This window comes from Dendrobium catenatum, unplaced genomic scaffold (genome assembly GCF_001605985.2).
Source record: "Dendrobium catenatum unplaced genomic scaffold, ASM160598v2 fragScaff_scaffold_1220, whole genome shotgun sequence".
In the NCBI taxonomy this organism is placed as follows: domain Eukaryota; kingdom Viridiplantae; phylum Streptophyta; class Magnoliopsida; order Asparagales; family Orchidaceae; genus Dendrobium; species Dendrobium catenatum.
The window spans coordinates 3,676,898-3,697,325 of NW_021319682.1; the positions used below are offsets into that span (position 1 = coordinate 3,676,898).

Here is a 20,428-nt window from a genome sequence, read left to right on the forward strand (position 1 = left end):
CCGCAACATATATATATATATATATATATATATAATGGCATTACATTCAAGTTTGATCTCATTTGACTTGATGCTTGGACAATTTAAGGTGACGAAGAGTTAAAGTGGGTAATAAATCTAGATGCCATGAAAAATAAATTTCATTGAAAGTGAAAAAAACAAGCCTAAATATGTTATGTCGATTACACATTAAAAAAAAGTGTTTTTAAACCTTAAAAGCCAAGTAGTTAGCAAAGCCAAATATTTTTTAGAATAATAGCCGTAAATCATAACATACTTGCACTTTAGATGTTAGAATGAAAGACTACTAACAAGCTCAAATATGGCTCATTAAACACATAATCAAATAGAAGAGTGTGAGATCTTAAACTAATTAATTTAAAGTCAAAACTATCATATCAAATATGAAGAGAGATAACGGTATCATGAGCAAGCTATCATGTTTATGAGAGAGTCATCCAAAGCATTATTTTATAATTACCATTTTATTTATACTGGAAAAAATCGAGGGAGATTAATTATTTAATATGCAACTTGATAATGAATGATGTTTCAAGTAAATATATACTTCTTTTTGGGTGTTTACATTCAAAGTTTCAAGTCAACATGTCACAAAGCATTACTTGTGGATGAATTCTTTCTGAATAAATGATGTGGAGGCACTTTGCCTATAGTTGTTACACCCAATTATACTAATCATAGTGAAATGATAAAATAAAATGAGAGAGAGAGAGAGAGAGAGAAAAAAGAAGGATTCTAGATTGAGAATATCTAATATTTTAATAAATAAACTTAATTATAAAAAATACAAAAATTGAGGTCTCCCTTCAGCCCCCTATTTATAGGTTTGGGTTTGAGTGTTTAAGAATTGGCCAAATATTTGAGGATACTTTGAGTGTTATAGAATTTGTTTTATACACGACTAATTAAAAAATAAGAGAAAAATGCAATAGTTGTGTAGCCTGGTTTGAATGTTTGATTTAATAAAATTATTCATCAATCTCCTAAGAATTCAAAGGTGTTATATAAAAAGAGCCAATCGTTCCAAAGATTTAAGCTTCGTTTGAGACGGCTTTCCTACTGCTTCTTAAAGAAACTCTCAAATAAAAAAAAAATACATTAAAAAGTTGTTTTAAGAAATAGTAAGAAATATAAGTTTATTCTTAGCTGCTCTAGATATGTAGATACAATTATACAAAACTTTTGTACTACATCATATGCTATTAAAAATTAATATTTTTGTAGCATTTAGTAGCCGATAGCCAGAATTTAAATTGTTATTATAAAATAGCTCACTTATGACCATGTATATTTAGGGACATGAAAGCAATAAATTTTATTAAAAACACCAAAAAAAAACCAATATTTAGTACGCCACCAAAAAAAAAAATTCCCATAGAAAATAAAAGGGGATGGCCCAAATTTATTTTCATTACAAAAATTTAAACAACTAATTAATTTGTTTTATTCAAATCTATTATTGCTAATAATGGATCATGTTCAATCAAGGCTAAGACCACGTAAAGCTCCAGCGTATCTCTCGATAGATCTAAGAAAAAAATGATCTTTCAACTTCCTGAAAACAGCAGCGACGAGCAAACTATCTGATCCAGTTTGGTGGTATCTTCCCACTCTATTCAATCCAAGATCCTCCGCGACCTTATTCAACACGCGTGGAGAGTGGTTGTTGCAGAGCTTCATCAACGTCTTGATGTCATAGATTTTAGGAAAATACCGCAGCACAGAACGTAAGAAACCCTCATGAGAGTCCGGTAGATTGTGGCGAGTTAACGTTTTGAGAAGATATCCCAGGTCTAAATAACTGTGGAAAGTAATCCATTGGACGGAATTATTCTGCACGATGCCGGATGAGATGATGAGTTCGGAAAAGTGATCGGCGGTGACGCCGAGGAGGTGATTCTTTTCTATGTCCATGCCGCTGCGGCGGAGAAAGTCCATATGGTTGCGGTCGAAGATGTCCCTTGTTGTGTCGAACTCGCGGAAATTAAACTGCCAAATGCAAGGACGAGGGGGAGAGCCGAAGTGAGGGAGGTGGCCTGAAGAGTTAAAGAAGGTGAGGCCGAGTTGGATGAGTTTGATGGCGTCGATGTTGCTTTTGATATTCTGGTAATTGAATACGAATGAAGTCGGGGAAGTGATGGCGGAGGGAATTAGGAAGGCGGGGAACTTGGTGTTCATAGAGATGAAGGGGTAATCCGCGATAATAGAACGAATGAGAGAGAGTTCCTCCTCCAGGTTAGAGTCCCATACCTCGCGGATCTCAACAGGGTCTGCGGCAAAGTTGCCATCTAGGTAATCGAGGCTCCACATCAGGCACCAGTAGCAGCTAAACAGGGAAGGGCTATTTGGTTGCAGGATTTAGAACAAAAATGACAACTTTAATAAATGCATGCAACACCTTCTCCATTCATCCTTAAATTCATGGCATTATGCCATTTGGGCTAAAATCTCTAACAAACTTATTAAGTGTAGAAACATTCATACAACAGAGTAATTCATCTCCAGCAAACTTTATTTTTAACACCAAAGAAGAATATTTTGTATATATTATTTGAATTTTTCTCCTCACTTTTTTATATAAAAATGGTGTTTCTATAAATAATGCGACAGCATATTTGACGTCACATTGTTCACAACGAAAAATTATTGCGTCCTCCCACCTGACGTAGAGATGCGTCCTCCCAGAGCTAAAATCGCGCTAAAAAACGAGAAATACCAAGCAAATACCGAGCAATACCAAACAATAACGAGGAATATCATCATGTGAAGACCAATACCGAGTTATACCGAGCTATACCGAGCTATAGAAAAAAATACCTAGTTTTTCCTAGAGAAAACTCGGTATGTGCTCGGTATTGCTCGGTATAGCTCGGTATAACACGGTGTTGGTCTTCACATGATGATATTCGTCGTTATTACCAAATAATACCTAGCAATACCGAGCAAAAACCGAGTTTTTTGGCGATGGGAGGACACATCTCTACGTCAGGTGGGAGGACGCAATAATTTTTCGTTCACAACGGAGAAAAGCAAATATTAGATAAATTAGAAGTATATATATATATATATATACGTACGTTGCTATTTATTCCTAACGCACTTGGCCTAAGGTAGAAGCTCTCTATAAGACGTTTTTAACATTTTTTCCTAAAGTAATATTTTCTTTTCCTAAAGTTGAGGATAAGTAGAACCATCGTATCCACCTCCTTTGTCAGAAAGCAATGGAAAGAATCCAAATCCCACTAAAGTAGTAAGGAAAGATGCTCATTCTTTGAGAATAGTGAATGACTACTTCCTAATTCCAACTTTTGAATTATTATTTTTTATTTATTCTTGTCAAAAGGACACAATGGAGAAAAAGGATTCATGTAACAGTGGGTTAAATGCTTGTCGTTGTCGTCAAAAGACCTTTTTTTATATCTATCTCATAGATGTTAATCAAATTTTAGAAACTCGATACTGGAGGAATGCCTGGAAGAATTGGAACTAAATATCAAGCTGCTCTAAATGCAAGTCTGCCGTTTGTGGTATGGAGAATATGGAGAAAGAAGCTAATGATGTAAATTCTCAAGGTAGGGAAAACATATCATTTTTGCTTCCTAGGTGAAGTTATTTTGAAATAATTACTTGAATGAACAAATGCAAGTCTGATGTTTATACATGTAAATGTATGTTGGTGTCTTTTCGACCTATGAAGGTCATTTGCTTGAATATGCTATTGCATTATCAATAAATTTTTATAAGTGTGTTGACCTCATTTTTGTATGAGGTCATCAGGACCTACCCCGGTTTTTCTCTGGTGACCTGATGACTAGGAGATGTCCACTCCTCACCCATATAGATCCCAGTCAAAACCAAATCTCAATCTAATTAAATCCAGTTCTACCCTTCAATTCAATATCTGATCCAGCCTTCTACCAACATTCAATCAACATTCAAATCATATCCAATCAATTTTACTCACTTATTTGATCATCTTTAATGTGGATAATTTAAACTCAACCACTCAAGTTCAAAATCTAATCTAAACCCAAGTTTCCAAACCAAGTCTTAAGGTTAAGAACCCAGATCCTGAAACCCTCTTTGGGTGGTTTTTCCATTACCTTGAAACCCAGCCAAATGACATCTGATTCATGATTTGTTAGTTACATATGGAACAAACATGTCTCTAGGTTCAACCCTCCAAATTTAGACACATTTTGAGGTCCCTACTCCTAGAAATTGATTTTTTTCTCACAGGCTCCAAAACTTTTAAATATTTATAGTCTATGCCACTGGACTTACCATCCATTGGAATTTGACTTTGGAACCCTTTCCAAACCCCCCCCCCCCCTTTGACTTTGGAACCCTTTCCAAACCCCCCCCCCCGAAAATCACATCCATCACTTTTGTTATGACTTTTTGACCAATAAATTGTACTTTCTCAAATCCATTTTGGCCCATGATTGATCAGTTGTCAAGATGACCAAAATACCCTTTAAAGGGGGGTTTTTGGTATTTTCCCCCAAAATCCAACATCACATTCTCATATCAACCTTCAAAACCTATCCCAATTGATCCTAAACATCATTAAGAATACATTGGATCCAAACCCACCTTTTGGTTTGACCTAGTTGACCAAGTCAATCATGATTAACCAAAATGCCCTTAATGGATTTAAACATCCATTTCCAACAAAATGATATTACCAATGTATGGCACCACCTCCATTTATCTCAAAACACTCATTTGAACTTGTTTGACCCTAACTCAACCTATGGTTTAACCATGTTGACCAAGTCAACCATGGTTGTCGACTAAATCAACCCTTAACTCAACACTTATCAAATTCAATCCATTTTAAATCAAATCAACCCCTCAAAATCATTCAATTGGACATCCTTGACATGTTCAAAACTTTCCAAGTCAAACTCCCCATGGGTTGACTTGGTCAACCCATTTGGAGGGGTCAAGACCCTCTCCAACTTCATGGATTTGCTCAAAGCTCCAATCCCTTGACTCCAAACCTCTTGGGATAATTTCCTACAACACCTTTGACCTTCTCAAGATCTATCCCAATCACCACTGACTGGTCAATAGGACAATAATTCAATAACATCCTTTGAACCTATGAGAAAGAGGACAATAATCCGAAGATGTCCCCTGCTGTGTCGAACTCGCGAAAATTGAACTGCCAGATGCATGGGCGAGGGGGAGACCCAAAGAGAGGGAGATGGCCTGAAGAGTCAAAGAAGGCGATGTCGAGTTGGATGAGTTTGAGGATGTTGATGTTGAGTTGGAGAGTCTGGTAATTGAATTATATTAATGAAGTCGGAGAAGTGACGACGGGGATAATTGTGATGCCGGGAAAATCGGTGTCCATGGAGATGAAAGGGGTAGTCGGTGACAATAGAGCGGATGAGAGAGAGTTCCTCCTCCAGGTTAGAGTCCCATACCTTGCGGATCTCAACAGAGTCGGCGGCGAAGTCTCCATTGAGGTTATCAAGGCTCCACATCAGGCACCGGTAGCAGCCAAACAAGAAGGGATGTTGGAGGATTTAAGAACAAAAATGGAAACTTTAATAAATATAGCACCTTCTTCATTCAGCCGTAAATTCCGGGCATTAGGTCATTTGGACGATAGTCTCTCACGAATTCATCTTACTCCCTTGCATAGCGCTGGTCACTTAAATGCATCTCCGATGGGCTCCCACCGCCGAAGGTGTCGGGAATTTTGCGAAGAAAGACCAACGATTCAACCATGTGGCGACTTTGGAGTACTGAACTTCTAAAAATTAACAAAATAAAAGAAGTTTTATATATATATATAAATTTTGATAATTTCCAAATTTCATAATATTATTGGGTATTAATTAAATAATTACATTAATTAGGAAATTTAGTTAATATTAATAATCATTATATTTCATTTAAAATATATTAATATAAATACATTAATATATTTTTTAAATTAATTTGATTAGTGATAAATTATAATATTTAATTAATTTATAATTATCAATAATTTTAAAATTAAATATTAATATATGCTAATTATAATTTGATTAATATTATTAAAATTGATTAAAAAATTATCATATTCATTAATCTAAAACTGTATGCTACTTTTATATAATTAAAATAGACCGTCAATAGTCCCATGAAAGTAGGACGAAGGATTTTGATAATAACATTCATAAAAAAGAGTAATTCATCTCCAATCAAATTTCATTTTTAACATCAAAAAAAAAAAAATTGTGTATATTTTTAAATCTTTCTCCTCTCTTTTCATATAAAAAATGTATTTCTAAGAATAATGTGACGTCAATATTGTACTGACATCGCACTGTTCACAACTGAAATATATATATATATATAAACATTGTAAGTTTGACGTTCCAATGGAGGCTCGTGATAACTACAAACATGCATTTGTCATTTTCACTTTTCAAACTGTGCGATGCCACTATTGATGTCGCATCGCGCACAACAGAGAGAAAATACAAAGGCATTTATGTTTGAGATTCGGGTGAAAATTTGCGGCAACTGCAATCAGATGATAAGCGAATGAAATTTGGTTAGGTTGCAGATGCCCTTAAACTTCTGCACATAGTGCAAACTCATTCAACTCCCATGCAAAAATCACACTAGTTTAAATATTTTAAATTTCAAAAGAAAGCATGTCAATATTATTCATAAAAGCAAGAAATATAATATAAAAAAGAGGGCATATACATAGACCTGTAATGCATTAGCACCACACCAAATTCAATCAAATGCATTACTTCACTCGCTTGAAACTTAGGCTCGTTTGGAACAACTTTTTTACTACTACTTGAAACGAGTTTTTAGTACAAATTTTTTATTTTTTGTAATAAAAAGCTGCTTTAAGAAGCAGGAAAAAAGCCATCCAAACAAAGCCTTAGTTTTATATACTGCTATCATATTTATATTTACTTATAAATTTTTTTTTTAATTTCTGTAGTGAAAAATCTCTCACAAATATATCTACTTAAGTCTAATATTTCTAAAAAAGTTATCATCTGAAATTTTTCTAAGGAAAAATATACAAAACATCTTAATAGCTCCTAAAAATGATATTTTCCGCAACAATTTCACAACTAATTTTGAACAATTACAATAATCTCAAATGAACAGTAGAAGAAAGTGGTAACAACAGAGTTAAAATCATCATAATTAACCAAAACAAGTTAAACCAAATGTGAGAACAAGAAAATGAATCCAGAGTCCAACCTCATATTTGCTAGTTTTTAAGCTATGAAATGGAAATGGAAATGAAAAAAAAAAACTAACCTCCTCAAGTAACAATAATGTTCACAAACTTTCTTTTTGCAAAAGCTAGCCACCATTTGTTAGGAGTACCATTAGACCTGTAAGCGCAGCTAAGTAGCCTACCACTTGTCTCCTCCCTTATCTGCTTTAGATAATTCCTGAAGAGCTCTGCGTTTTCAAAAATAAGATTTTCAAGACTTTTAGATCAATATTAAAGAGCCAAAAACAACTACTGTCATAAAAGAAGCATGTAAGTTATGCCTGCTTCTTGTGGTGATTGTGGGAAGGTAAAGAGCCCAGGAAAAGGAAAGCCTTGCTCTCCAGGTACTGGAACATTTTCAAGGCCCAGGCTAATGATTGCTTTGGTTCCTATAGCCAATGTTCTGCAGCCTTCAAGTCTTTTCAAGGCCAAATTAATGTAAAATGTAAGGTATATGAGTAGCTTATCTGCAGAGCTTCTAATGTCAAAGTTTCTGAAGAAGACATTGGCTCGAAAGAAGGAGATTGATTCATCAACAATATCGATCTTGTCTGCAAAAACAATAAAAAAACATGAATGGTGATGATTAAGGTTTCGTTTGGGACGGCTTTCTTACTGCTTCTTAAAACAGTTTTCCCAAACGAAGCAGTAAGAAATTTTTATATTAAAAAGATGTTTTAAGCATTAAGAAAGTCGTCCCAAACGAAGCCTAAGAGTAGAATCTAGAAGCAAAAATCACCCGGAAGATAACTTTGGATGAAAGAATTAGTTTCTTGAGGAAACCTTGATCAGAGACTGGAGCAGGACCCTTGATGTGAGTTTTTAGTGGGAGAAGAGGACAGCCACAGGCTTTGGTTACACCCTCCTCATCAACAAAACTGGAATGGTATACCTGCGAGTATCAACAGAAAATTAAAAGGAAGTATTTTAGGGGCTGTGCAAGAAATAACAATCATTAAGGCATGAATGCATATTAAGAATAAATAAATAAATAAAACAATAACCACAAACTCATGATTTGCTCTTATGTCTGCTTCAGTAGTCAACAGTGAAGTTTAGGGCATAACTATATAAAAAACGTATTTGAGATGAAACTTTTTAGTAATGTTGACTCGATTGACCGGGCTTACAGGTCGAAGACCCAATGAGTTCAGCCCTACTGACATCTAATTGATCCAAGGATCTTGGAGAGTTGCCACCATCGGGCTATCTAAGCCACAATTCAAAATCGTTAGACCCGTATTTAAAGATAACCTTAAATTTAAGACAACCCAACCTGCTTAATATGTTAACAAACCGTGCTATTAATTTTAATACTCATACTAAAGTTTGGAATGATCATACTCGGTCATTTCAATGAATGCAGGCCACACTTCACCCAAATGAGCCGCCTTTGCCTAGAGGGCAAGGTCATCAGACACCTTTCATGCCGTCATGCCTGCCGGATAAAGTTGCAATTCCCCAAATATTTTGGGCAACTTATAAATAGAGTTATAAGTCTCATTGAATTTGTATTGGTTCGTTGGCTATTGTTTATATCAAGGCGTAACAAATCGATATCATAGCACTTTTTTTAGACCTATGGCAGCAAAGAATGTGGAGGCGTTGGAAGGAAGATGGAGCAAATCAAATATGATGTGAAGAAAAAGTTCTCAACCATGGAAGAAGGTTTACATCTATGGAAAACCGATTGGAAAGGGTGGAGGAGATGTTAAGAAAGCTCATGGAGATGCAATCCGAAACTCCACTGACAGTTCAGATTACTAAACATAACCAAGATTTGACCGAGATTCCCTTGGCCGAATCAAAGGGAAATGAGATCAGGAGGAGTTTGAAGAGGGATGACTGGGAGGTGGAAATTTTGGGGGAAGAAGAGGAAATGTCACCTTTGGAGCCACTTCCAAGGAGGGGAAATGGTGAAAAAGTGGGATTTTTGGTGGAGCTGAAAAGTTTGGAAGGAGAAAAAGATGGGGAGAAGATAGAAGCACCAGACATGATTCATCCACTCCTACAACAGTATCGAGCGGTGTTCCAGCCAGTTCAGAGGCTGCCTCCTTAGCGGGAACATGAGCATGCTATCATTTTGAAGGAATGAGTCTCACATATCAGTGTTCATCCGTATCATTCTCCCCAACTCTAGAAGGATGAGATCAAGAGATTAATCAGGAAGATGCTAGAGACAGGGATCATTCGACCCAGTGATAGTCCATTTTTCACTCCAATGCTATTAGTCTGGTGATTTAGTAACAGTTTCATTCGTTCCATCTTGAGCACAATGTGGCAATTTGGGAGAGAAGTATTGATGGACTAGTCGATTTAAATGGGAGGGAATTAATAAGTTTTCTAATCAAGAGGAAGCTATTTAGGAATATTCTTAATCAAAGAAAAATTATTTAAGAAAAATTTAATTACAATTATGAGGGAATTATTTAGGTCAAGAGATCTAATTTGAATTTTGATTTGGAGGGGATTAATTAGAAGATGTTTCTTAATTAAAAAGGGCTAATTTAGGGGTTGATTTGGAGGAGATTAATTAAAAGATGTTTCCTAATTTTGTGAGTGTTTGATGTCCATTATTTTTGTGAGGGATCCTAGCGGCGTCTAAGGTTTGGGAGAGACGGTCCTCCTCTCAAAAGAGGATCATTATATCTTGTTTGTTTGTATTTCCTTTCTTATCAATAAAATTTGATGTTTGTTGAATTTGTATTGGTTTATTGGTTGTTTTTGATACCAAGGGATATCAAAAACCAATGCGCAGCTATGTACAACCTTTCTTTGAGTTTAAAGGGTTGTACATAGTTGTGTACAACACCAATAATAAAATAATTTGTCATGCATAGTTATCTATAACCCTTAATATGAGTGTAAAGGGCAATAAAGTTGTGTAACTTAGCTAAAATGAAATATTGTTTTATAAACACATGTACAAAATTATATACAGCTATTAAATTATGTTTAGAGAGTAACAAACAAAATTAATTTTTCATAGCTATTTACAACTCTTATTTTGAGTTTAAAAGGTTGTCCATAGCTATGTACATAAATAAGTTGTCATAAAACACTTATATACAACTATATACAACTCTTACTTTGAGTTTATAAGGTTATTCATGGTTGCAAATGTAGAGCATTTATACTGAAATGACATGTCATAAAATAACTGTACACAATGGTATAAAGCGTTTTAAGAGTTTAGATAGTTATGTGCAATTGCCTATGATACTAATAATGAAATAACTTGTTAGAAAATGCATGTATATAATTATAAATAATCCTTATTTCAAGTTTAAAGGAAAGTGCACAATCATGCACAACAATTAGAATTAAATAACTAAGCATGAAACACTTATACACAATTATGTAAAACATTTCCTTTAAATTTGGAGGGTTGTACATAGTTAGGTAAAACACAAACAATGAAAATAACTTGCTAAAAATATATGTACACAGTATAAAATCTTTTGAATGTATATGACTAAACACCATTGTATACGAATGAATAACACAAGAATGAATTTGTCAAAAAAAAAACTTATATAAAGATGTTTACAACCTTTCATTTGAGTTTGGAGGGTCTACATAGTTGTGTACAACACCAAGAATGAAATAACTTATCATAAAACAATTGCACACAACTGTGTACAACATTAAAAATGAAATAATTTGGCAAAAAACAGTTGTGTATAGGCCATACTTAAAGTTTAAAGGATTATACACAACTAAGCACAAAAATTTGAAGTGTACCTATAATATATTTTAAGATTTTCATACTCATACACCATTGTGTACACTTGACTGCAATTTATTTTAAGAGTATTTAATAATTATAAATAATTGTGTATAACCCTTATTTTTATTATTGTTGACTACAAAATGATTGAAGAATACCACGAAATCACCTTAACTTTAGTGGGAACAAACCATAAATGAAAGAACACACATTTAAACATGTTTAAAGATATAAAGTGAATAAATGAAAAATATTGCCAATTCTATTGTACAGCTTCTTCATTCATTCTAGCTTCATAGTAGAAATATTTATTGAAATGGTCTTTGTTCCTTCTAAATGCATTGGAGAAATCTCGAGTGATCATGTTTAATTTCTTGGCAATAATTTCCAATATCAAGGTTTAATGATCCATGTTATTTTCCCCGCAAAGGAGACTGGCCTGGAAAGGAATATTTCATAAACCCTATTTTTCAACTTTAGGTTGGGTTGGGTATTATAGAAATAATTAAAAATATTATTGTACAATTGTTGAGCCACTAGTAGCTCTTGACAAGTAGAACTACATACTTTATCCAAACCTAATGAATTTATCCAAGATGAGATGAGCAATGAAGGATGACTAGCCAGAACAAATATGTGTCATTGTATATGTGTTTAGAGGGTTGTACATAGTTGTGTACTGCACCAAAAATAAAATAACTTGTAAAAAATATACTTAAACTAATTATGTGCAATCCTTTGAGTTTATAGGGATGCACACAAATTTGAACACGGCCACTAATGAAATAATTTGCCAATAAAAACATGTAAAAAGTAATGTACAACCTTTTAAATTTGGAGGGATATACACAGCTTTGGACAAAATGGAGAGTGATAACTTATTATAAAACACAAGTATGCAATAATGTGTAACATTAAAAACAAAATATTTGCAAAACAGTGTACATGCCTTACTTTAAGTTTTAAGGGTTGTATACAGCAATGCAAGCGCAAAACTTGGTAGAATCTAACATTAAAACCTATAAAAAAAATGTTTACTGCACCCAATTTGTTTTAAAGGCTTTCATAATTTTTCATAACTATGTATAAGTCTTTCATTATTTTTAGCGTAAAGGAAGAAAAAACTCCTCCAAATCACCTTACATAGGTAGGAACAAAGTATAAATAAAAGAACAAGCATTTAAACCTAAAATTATTTAAAAAATGTCAAAATTACTATGTCAAGCAAATAAAATAAAGGAAAAATGAATAGATGCCAAACACTTTTATGAAAAGTTTCATTTTTTACGAGACTATAGTCGAGAGAAATTCAAGTTGTTTAAGAAGAAACTCATTGTGGGAATTTTAAAATCTTCAACCTTTAATGAAATGACCTTTATTCTTTCAATTATTTTTTTAGAAATCTCGGGTAATCTATTTATTGAAATGATCTTCATTTCTTCTAATTTAATTGAAAAAATCTCGAGTAATCACATGGTTCAATTTCTTGGCAATCATTTATGGAGTTTAATGCTCTATGTTTCTCTTCTTGCAAAGAAAATGCCATAGCCAAGAAAATTCCAAAATCCATAATTTTTAACTTTCGGATCAGACCACATATTATAAAATTGATTAAAGATATTGTTGTACAACTATCGAGTTACTAATGGTCCTCCACACATAAAGCTATATGTTTGTCCGCACCTAATAATTTCCTCAAAATAGCAAAATAATGAAGCAAAGTTTCTAAAACAATAACTATGATGGCAAGATAATACTAAACTTTTCATCAATATATTTAAGTATCATCCTACTAATAGTCTAGCTCGTTGGGATGTTGAGGCCACAACTTTGGGCTCCGAAAATTCGGCCCCGGACTCCCCATCGCGCACTGATTGATTTGCTTTTTCTTTGGCGAGGGGAGTTTTAACGGAATAAGTTCCGGGGTAAATTTTGGAAGGCAGATGGGTTTGTAGATAAGACACTACCCAGAGATTCGCCCTCATTTTGCGAGGACTTTATGATCTGAGTTTTGGTTTCCTATAGGCGCAAACCCCTATAGTTAATTACCCCTCTCGATCACGAGAGAGAACTTTCGATTAAGGCTAGTCATCAATCAAATTTGTATAGATATACGTGCATTTGGCATATAGTAGCAGCATGGATTTGGATTTGAAAATTGGGCTTGAATTTGGAATTTGATATTTAAAAGTAGAAATTTCACCATCTTGCACTTAAAGCGGATGGTGGGGGAATGGATGATAGACCGATCAAGATCCAATGGTTCCGTCGTACCGAGCCATCGTGGTCCCTGGTCTACTTAGTCAGAGGAGGTAGTCGACCCAACCTGACAGAAGGATCCTTGTCGGCAGTCATGGGTTGCTTCGTCCAAGGGGACCTTGTAGACCTGAGATGGGTATTTGCCTAAGGGGATAAATTTAAATCCACCTCAGCTAACAGAGGGCTTTGCGCCCTATCAATCATATCATATTGATTCATATCTCAAGGATTTGATGCCAATAAGGAACGTATCGGCGCTGGCCATAACCGGTATTTCGTCGTACCATTTGGAGGCAAAACCACTCGGTTCAGAGGGCCCCGGGTCGTCATAATCGTTTATCCTGCGATGCCATTTAGCAGCAAAACCGCCGGTTATAGGACAAGTACCACGTCCTTACTGGCAAGAGATTGTTTGAAAATGGATCATAGTGATATTTTTGACTAGGCATTTGACTCTTTGTTAGCTGAAGTAGTTTTTAATTTGTCCACTCCAGCAAATTGTTACGGAGGAAGGATGGATTTTGCTTTAAGTTATTGATGAATTTATTTCAGTTTTAAATATCTTTGGATTTCTGGATTATGGATGATCTTTCGAATTTTTGGATTTTGAGTGGACTTTTGAGAGGCATTTGAAAATATTTGTGAACCCCTCCAGTTGAGATTTGCATTCAACACGGCCATCATCGAGGTATTTGGGGGGTTATTTTCCTTTATTGATTGAACCCTGTCAACTCGACCAAGCTGTTGCTCGAGGATCGGGTTTCTCGTAGGCTTTATGCCTTTGTTCATGAATTTTCTTTGTTGAAGGCCTTGAAGGCCGAATATGAATGTATAAGATAAATATTCCGGTCGACTTCGTGACCGCATATTTATCCGATGGTTTGAACCTTGTCTACTCCTATTTACATGCTTAGGAGGATCTGGTTTCGTAGGCTTCGTGCCTTTTGTTTAGTGAATTCTTTTGATTGTAGGCTTTGAAGGCCTAATATTAATGTATTAAAACGAATACACTGATCGCCACAACTATGTATCTATTTGAGAGTTCGACCTCTGTCGACTTCTATTGATCCGTCATCCGTATAGAAGAATCAGGTTTGAACTTGAATTCACTTATTGACCCGTGCAACATCCCTAGGCGTCACGTCTGTACCAATAACACGCTCGTCGGGGCCCATGCGGGTGATTTTTATATACCCCTTTAGTGTACCTATGTGTATACAGTTTATAGTGCATGTGCAGATGTATTTTGAAAGTATTTATAGACGCCTTATGTCCGCTAGTATGAGTGTTGCGGATCCGGTGGCGTCGTTATTTGGATGTCATGAGGTATTTCCTCATCTTGACATTGACTCCCTTTATCAATCACCGGGGAAGTTCTTCTTGAAATCCGTGGCTGCTGCCTTGAAATGGACTCTTTTCAGGATCATTAATATATTAGACTTGTTATTTCTGGTGTTTGTGGACACCAGAACTATTTTCTTCTTAAGTATAGAACTAAGAAAAGACTATGGAACACCAGGCAGTTTAGTTCTAATTTGTTCAAACATTTCTTTCATTCTGTCAGGAGGTGTCCTCTTTGTACATCGAAATGCCCTTATACCCGACGTACTTGGATATCTTAACCACAGTTGTCGTAGGTGATGACTGTACTTGTGCCCACAGTGGTTCATTGTACTTACAATATACTGTTGTTATCCACAAGTATTCATTTGCAAGGATCCGTACTTGTGTCCACAGTGATTCATTGTACTTGCAACACATTGTTGTTATCCACAAGTGTTCGTTTGCAGGGAATCGTTGTATCCACTATGACCTCCTGGAAGCGTTTGTAGAAGAACCATTGTCCTTCCACCATATCCACCTTTTCACCAATCTCAGGTGGGTTTGATGTACTTGCTTGCAAGGACGAATCTTCTAATATCAATTGACAATATTGCCATCTCAATCTACAGGCATTTGTAGGGATTGTCGTAGAAGTTCATGCATCAAGGTCTTGTAACCTACTTTGAGTCACTATTGACCATACAGATGTTCTTGTAGTTTGAATTCCCTCGCACATGATTCAAACTTTGCCCTTTGTATATGTTTGAGTTCGAGTTAAGTTTCATTTAGACTCGAGTTCATCGAGTCTACAACTCCCACTTATTGTTGTATAGTACGAGGTCAAGTGCGAGTTCAGGTTCCTTGTCCGAATCAAGTGCAAGACTGAGTCCCTTCTTGTTCTTGAAGGTTCAAGTTCTTTATTGCTCATGTCGAGTTTGAACCCAGCTTGAACTTACAAATTCACTTTCAAGTTGACTGGCTTCGGCAGCAAGATTTTTATCATTTGATTCGAGTTTAGGACTTCTATAAGTCTGTTTGTTGCTTTATTTTATTTGAGTGTAGATGCTTGTTCAAGCTCAGACTCAATCCAAATCAAAGTCTTTGTTTGATGTACTAGTCTTGTTCAAGTCCCCTACAGTCCTTTGAGTTCAATTGCATGTTCACTTTTTATTCAAGGTCTTCTGGAGTCTTTGCAGATTCATTTTCATGTTCAAATTAATTTGAATCTAGCTCCAATTTGATTTTATTTTATTTGGATTTGACCTTTTAGAAGTCATTTAGGTTTTGTTCGTATTCAAGTCCTCAAGTCATCTATTCTTCATACAAGTCCTCTGCTCATTTAGTTCAAGTTCTGTGCATTTTTTGTTCAAGTGCAGGTCTTCTGTACTATTGCTCAAATGATGTCTTCAAATTGCTCAGGCTTTGTACATTTCGGTGAAAATTTCGGCAGCACCCCGACATATCCCCTGTTTGGGGGAAATTAGGGGAGCTGAGCCTTCCCACCAAGCTACTCGAGCGTGTATGGTAGGTGTCCTTAGACATCGTGGCCGTACAAGTTTTCATCCCACCACGCTACAAGAGCGTGTATGGGGCCTTCAGCAGTACCCGTACGAGAACATCAGTAGCTCTCCCTACCACGCTACAAGAGCGTGTATAGGGCTCACCCACATTGCCGTATGCTTCGCACCGGGCTCCCTCTTACCGTGCTATAAGAGCGCGTATAGGTGGTTCTCCGGTCTGCTGCAAACGCAGAGAATGGGATTTGGAACATAATTAAAAATAATTAATTATAATTAAATTTAATTAATTATAATTAATTCATATTAATTAACTTTAATAAATAATGATTAATTAATAATAATTAAAAAAATTATTAATTAAAATTAATTTCAATTAAATTTAATTATAATTAATTAAAAAATATTAATTAGTTATAATCATTTAATTAAAATTAAATATAATTAACTATAATTAAAAAATACATCTCTCCCTCCCCTCTCTCTGATTTGGCGGATACACGGGATTTGGCCGGAGTAGCGTGCGAATAGGAGAAAGTTACCTTCACTGCAAGCTAGCTCCGGCTATTGCTTCTGATCCGACCGAAGGAAAAGTTGTCGGAGAAGTGTAGTCGAACAGCAATGGGAGTGCCGAAGGAGCGAGCTCCCTTTGCTCCGTCCGATCAAAATGTCGTAACTTCCGAATTGACGGGAAGGGAAAGTCGGAGAGTGAGCGAAGTCGACCAGCAACGATGGATGCGAAGAAGCGCTCGAAGGGAGTAAGTTAACTTCACAGTCGGCAAGCTCCTGTAGTTGCTTCTGCACGAAATGCCGTAACTTCCGATCCAACTTGTAGGGAACGTCGTCGAGGGAGCAGACGAACAGCACGGAGGAGTAGAAGAAGTGGCGGGATCCCGTTCTTACTTCCGATCAAACTGTCGTGACCTCCGATCCTTCACAGCAAGCGAGCTCACGTTGTAGCTTCCGACCAAAGTGTCGTAACTTTCGTTCCGTCCAGGGAGAGAGCGGAGCGAGTGAAAACGAGAGAGATCGGGAGAGAGAGCAGCCGAATCCCTCTCTTCGGTCTTTTAACGTCGCGGAGAGGAGATCGTGGGGTGAAACGACTCAAGCGTGGCTTCGACGTGCAAACGACGTGCGGGGAGGTACGCGAAATGAAATTTTTTTGTTTTCTTTAGACTGCCGTATACAGGTCAACAACAACTTACTTCCAATATTGTCCAATCAACACTTGTTGTCATTGAAAGAGCCATTCATAAAGAATAATTGCCTCCACACATCTCCCACCCTTAAGAATTAAAAAAAAAACAAAGAACTAAAAGACAAAATACAAGAACATAAGCTCCTCAAAATAACATCAAGAGAAGGGCACATAGACTCATAAAGCAAAAAAATGAAGAAACACGGGGCAAAAGAACCATAGCCTAAACTTGAAGACATAATTGATTTCCAGGAGAAAAAGGATGATTTACTTAAAACTAACCATCAGCTGATATGACCAGGAATGACCAAACAAATAGATACAGGTGACAATAATTTCCAATGAGGTACCCTAGATATGCTTACGTATGTTGTAGTGGACAGTTCTATGTTTGCGTCCTCTTTCTGGTATCAGAAATGAGAAAACAATTCCTCCGGACATATAGTTTAAGCAATCATGACCATGTCTCAATATGGAATCTACCAGCCCTCTCCTGCATCTTGAGCCACCTAGATGCTGACTCCATTGAAGCACCACTCTCTTCTGCTACAATTTCTTCCAGGGTAGATGTTACATCAGCTGGCATTTTAGTTGATGATCCTGCTAAGTAAATTGCAGCTCCAGAACTCAGCAAGCTCCAAATCCTTTCACTCACTTCCTTCATCTTATGCTGCACATAGATCTTTCTTGGTTGATCTCTTGAAAAAGCGACAAAGAAACCCCCACCTTTTTCTACTGATAGCACACCTTGTTTTTGTGCATGAGATAACCAAAACTCCTTGTAAAGGAAATCATTTTCTTGGTTCCTACAACCAAAGAAAAAAAGAATAGGAGCTGTTGGGCCGCTCTCACATTGTATCACTCGTTCCTCAATAAATGCACGAAAAGGAGCACACCCTGTTCCTGGCCCTATGAGAATGACAGGAAGTGATGGTGGAGGGGGAGGGAGAGAGCCTTTATGGATCCAAGCAGGTAAATAAATTTCTCTATTATTATGAGGATCTAATCCAGCAAGCCATGATGAGCAGAGACCATGCCTTTTTCTCTTGTATGGAGTTGTCCAGGATACTACACTCACTGTTAAATGTACTTGATTTGGATGAGCCAAAGGAGAAGAAGAAATTGAAAATTTTCGTGTTCTTAAAGGAGGAACCAATTGCACTAACCATTCAAATGGCATTTGGACAGAGGGGAAGTCCTCTAATACCTCTAAGACAGTTCTTCCCTCCTTTTGATTGTATTGATAGAGATCATCCCTCCCTTCTGAAGAAGCAAAATATTGCAGCCTTTCCTTTTCATGCTCAGCTTTTGCATAATAACTCATAACCTCAAATAAATAACGTCGAGGAGAAGCAGAGGCAATATCCATTGTCAAAGTCACAAAAGTTTTCAATTTGATTGGGTTCAGGTTTGTGGAGACATTAACTTGAGACTCAAAAGAACATTTATAATTTGTTAGGGGTTGAACGGTGATGTAACAATCTGGATCAAGGTTACAACGTTCTATAAATGCATCAATAGCTATGGGATTCTGACTTGGGAGAATTTCAAGTACATCACCAACTTGATACTCATATCCAGAGGATAGAAATTCAAATTCAAAATGACGCACATCCCTACTTGGATCACCTTTACTCAACCGCTTATTTGTCAACATTCTTAGGGAGGAGCAATGTTGGATGCCATCGCTGCTGTGATGTTGTGCTACTGGAGACATTGAACGAGCCATCTCAACCATCTTCTCAAAACCATGAAAGTCTGTAAATGATGAAAGATCCAACTGCAACTCATTAGAACTATTATGATAAGTAATTCGATATTTCGAATGACCTAAAGCTCTCTTATTGGTATCAAATATATCTGAAGTTCTTGGTAAAACTGCAGAATTCATGTGGTTCAGCTTGTTCCACAATGACACCAACCAAGGATCAAGGGAGCCTTCATACCCAGATGAGTGTTGATCATCTCCCAAACCTCTCTCTATGACAGGTTTTGCCCCTAGATCTATAATCCTTTTATCCAACTTTTTTGCAGCAAAATTGTACTTTTGGTAACCAGAGTCTCCAAGTCCAAAAACTGCAAAATTAACACCATCCAACCAGTGATGACCCAAATTCTTCTGCAGAAGAAACTTCCAAAAAACCTTCATTGAATCTGGGTTCTCGCCCTGTCCGGTGGTTGACACAACAAATATGACCATTCGTTCTTTAGGTAAAGAGCTCGCATCGAATGCATCCATGGACAATACATCAACGGAAGGGCAGCCACCTCGTTCCGCCTCCCTTCCCACGCGATCTGCCACATCCATGGCATTCCCAGTCTGGGAAGCGTAAAGGACAAGGAGACGTGGCAGTTTCCCTTCAAAATCCATTCCCTAAAAAACCTCGAGAAATAAAAAACGAGACTAGTAGATCTCAACCGCGAGACAAGGCAGAAGTCTGCGTTTTCACAGCGCCGAACACAACAAAGGGAAGCACGAATCGGATTTACATGAGGCGAGACCTAGCGCCACAGCGGAAAGGTTGCTGTAAAAGAGCAGAATCGATAGGGAGAGAAGAGAACCCTAGTAAGATTGAAATGCACACAGAGCTAGACAAAAAGGTTTTTCAAGCACAAAATGAAGAACAAATTTGGAATCAAATATTTGCAATCGTTAATTGAATACAAGCAATAGATTGCTGGTGAGAGCAGGAAACTACCATTTCGTATGATGTAAATTTGGGCGGCGCAAATTACGGCGACGTTGAACCGGATCTGGAGTGTTATCAGTCGTAGATAGGAGTATCCTTGCCCCTTTGAAAAACAGGATCAGGGCCGGTTATGGGAAGAAATGGATTTTGGCATCTAGATTGGCATGCAGGTAAGATCAACCTTGACATCGAAGTAAAGTGGTCCATCCCATACCTCTTATCCTTCAGAAAGATAATTAGGTCCGGACATCTAACGTAAAGAGAAATCAGTGTATAATAAAATATTGACATGCGAAATATACACATGTCTGTAGAATTTTAAGTCAAGCACGTCAAAAGTGCATTCAAAGTGCAGTAAAAGCACAGTCAAAAAGCAATGTCAAAGCGCAGTCAAAAAGCACTGTCAAAGCACAATCCATGTGGCAAATTTTAATTGAA

At 36.6% G+C, this 20,428-nt stretch overlaps 3 protein-coding genes across 3 annotated transcripts; all 3 read right to left on the minus strand.

Moving 5' to 3' along the window:
• Window positions 1–1,500: 1,500 nt before the first annotated feature.
• Window positions 1,501–2,331, minus strand: LOC110110048 (probable CCR4-associated factor 1 homolog 7). Its single transcript, XM_020841339.2, has one exon. The coding sequence runs from the start codon at window positions 2,329–2,331 to the stop codon at window positions 1,501–1,503; it is 831 nt and encodes a 276-aa protein (XP_020696998.2).
• A 4,835-nt stretch (window positions 2,332–7,166) lies between these two features.
• LOC110110063 (actin-related protein 2/3 complex subunit 3) lies at window positions 7,167–20,134 on the minus strand. Its single transcript, XM_020841367.2, has 4 exons — window positions 20,000–20,134; window positions 8,057–8,165; window positions 7,555–7,824; window positions 7,167–7,461 (listed from the first exon to the last, which is right to left on the minus strand). Exons 1-4 carry the CDS (start codon window positions 20,000–20,002, stop codon window positions 7,319–7,321), a joined length of 525 nt encoding a protein of 174 aa, XP_020697026.1. The 5' UTR covers window positions 20,003–20,134; the 3' UTR covers window positions 7,167–7,318.
• On the minus strand, window positions 8,051–20,128 carry LOC110110062 (NADPH-dependent diflavin oxidoreductase 1). Its single transcript, XM_020841366.2, has 3 exons — window positions 20,000–20,128; window positions 17,666–19,825; window positions 8,051–8,165 (listed from the first exon to the last, which is right to left on the minus strand). The coding sequence occupies exon 2, from the start codon at window positions 19,669–19,671 to the stop codon at window positions 17,755–17,757; it is 1,917 nt and encodes a 638-aa protein (XP_020697025.1). The 5' UTR covers window positions 19,672–19,825; window positions 20,000–20,128; the 3' UTR covers window positions 8,051–8,165; window positions 17,666–17,754.
• Window positions 20,135–20,428: the final 294 nt, after the last annotated feature.

Coding starts and splice junctions, on each gene's coding strand:
- LOC110110048 (XM_020841339.2), bottom strand. CDS start 2,331: ATGTGGAGCCTCGATTACCTAGATGGCAACTTTGCCGCAGACCCTGTT.
- LOC110110062 (XM_020841366.2), bottom strand. CDS start 19,671: ATGGATTTTGAAGGGAAACTGCCACGTCTCCTTGTCCTTTACGCTTCC.
- LOC110110063 (XM_020841367.2), bottom strand. Junction 7,825..8,056: donor TGCTCCAGTCTCTGATCAAG/GTTTCCTCAAGA, acceptor TTGTTTTTGCAG/ACAAGATCGATATTGTTGAT. Junction 7,462..7,554: donor ACAATCACCACAAGAAGCAG/GCATAACTTACA, acceptor TTGAAAACGCAG/AGCTCTTCAGGAATTATCTA.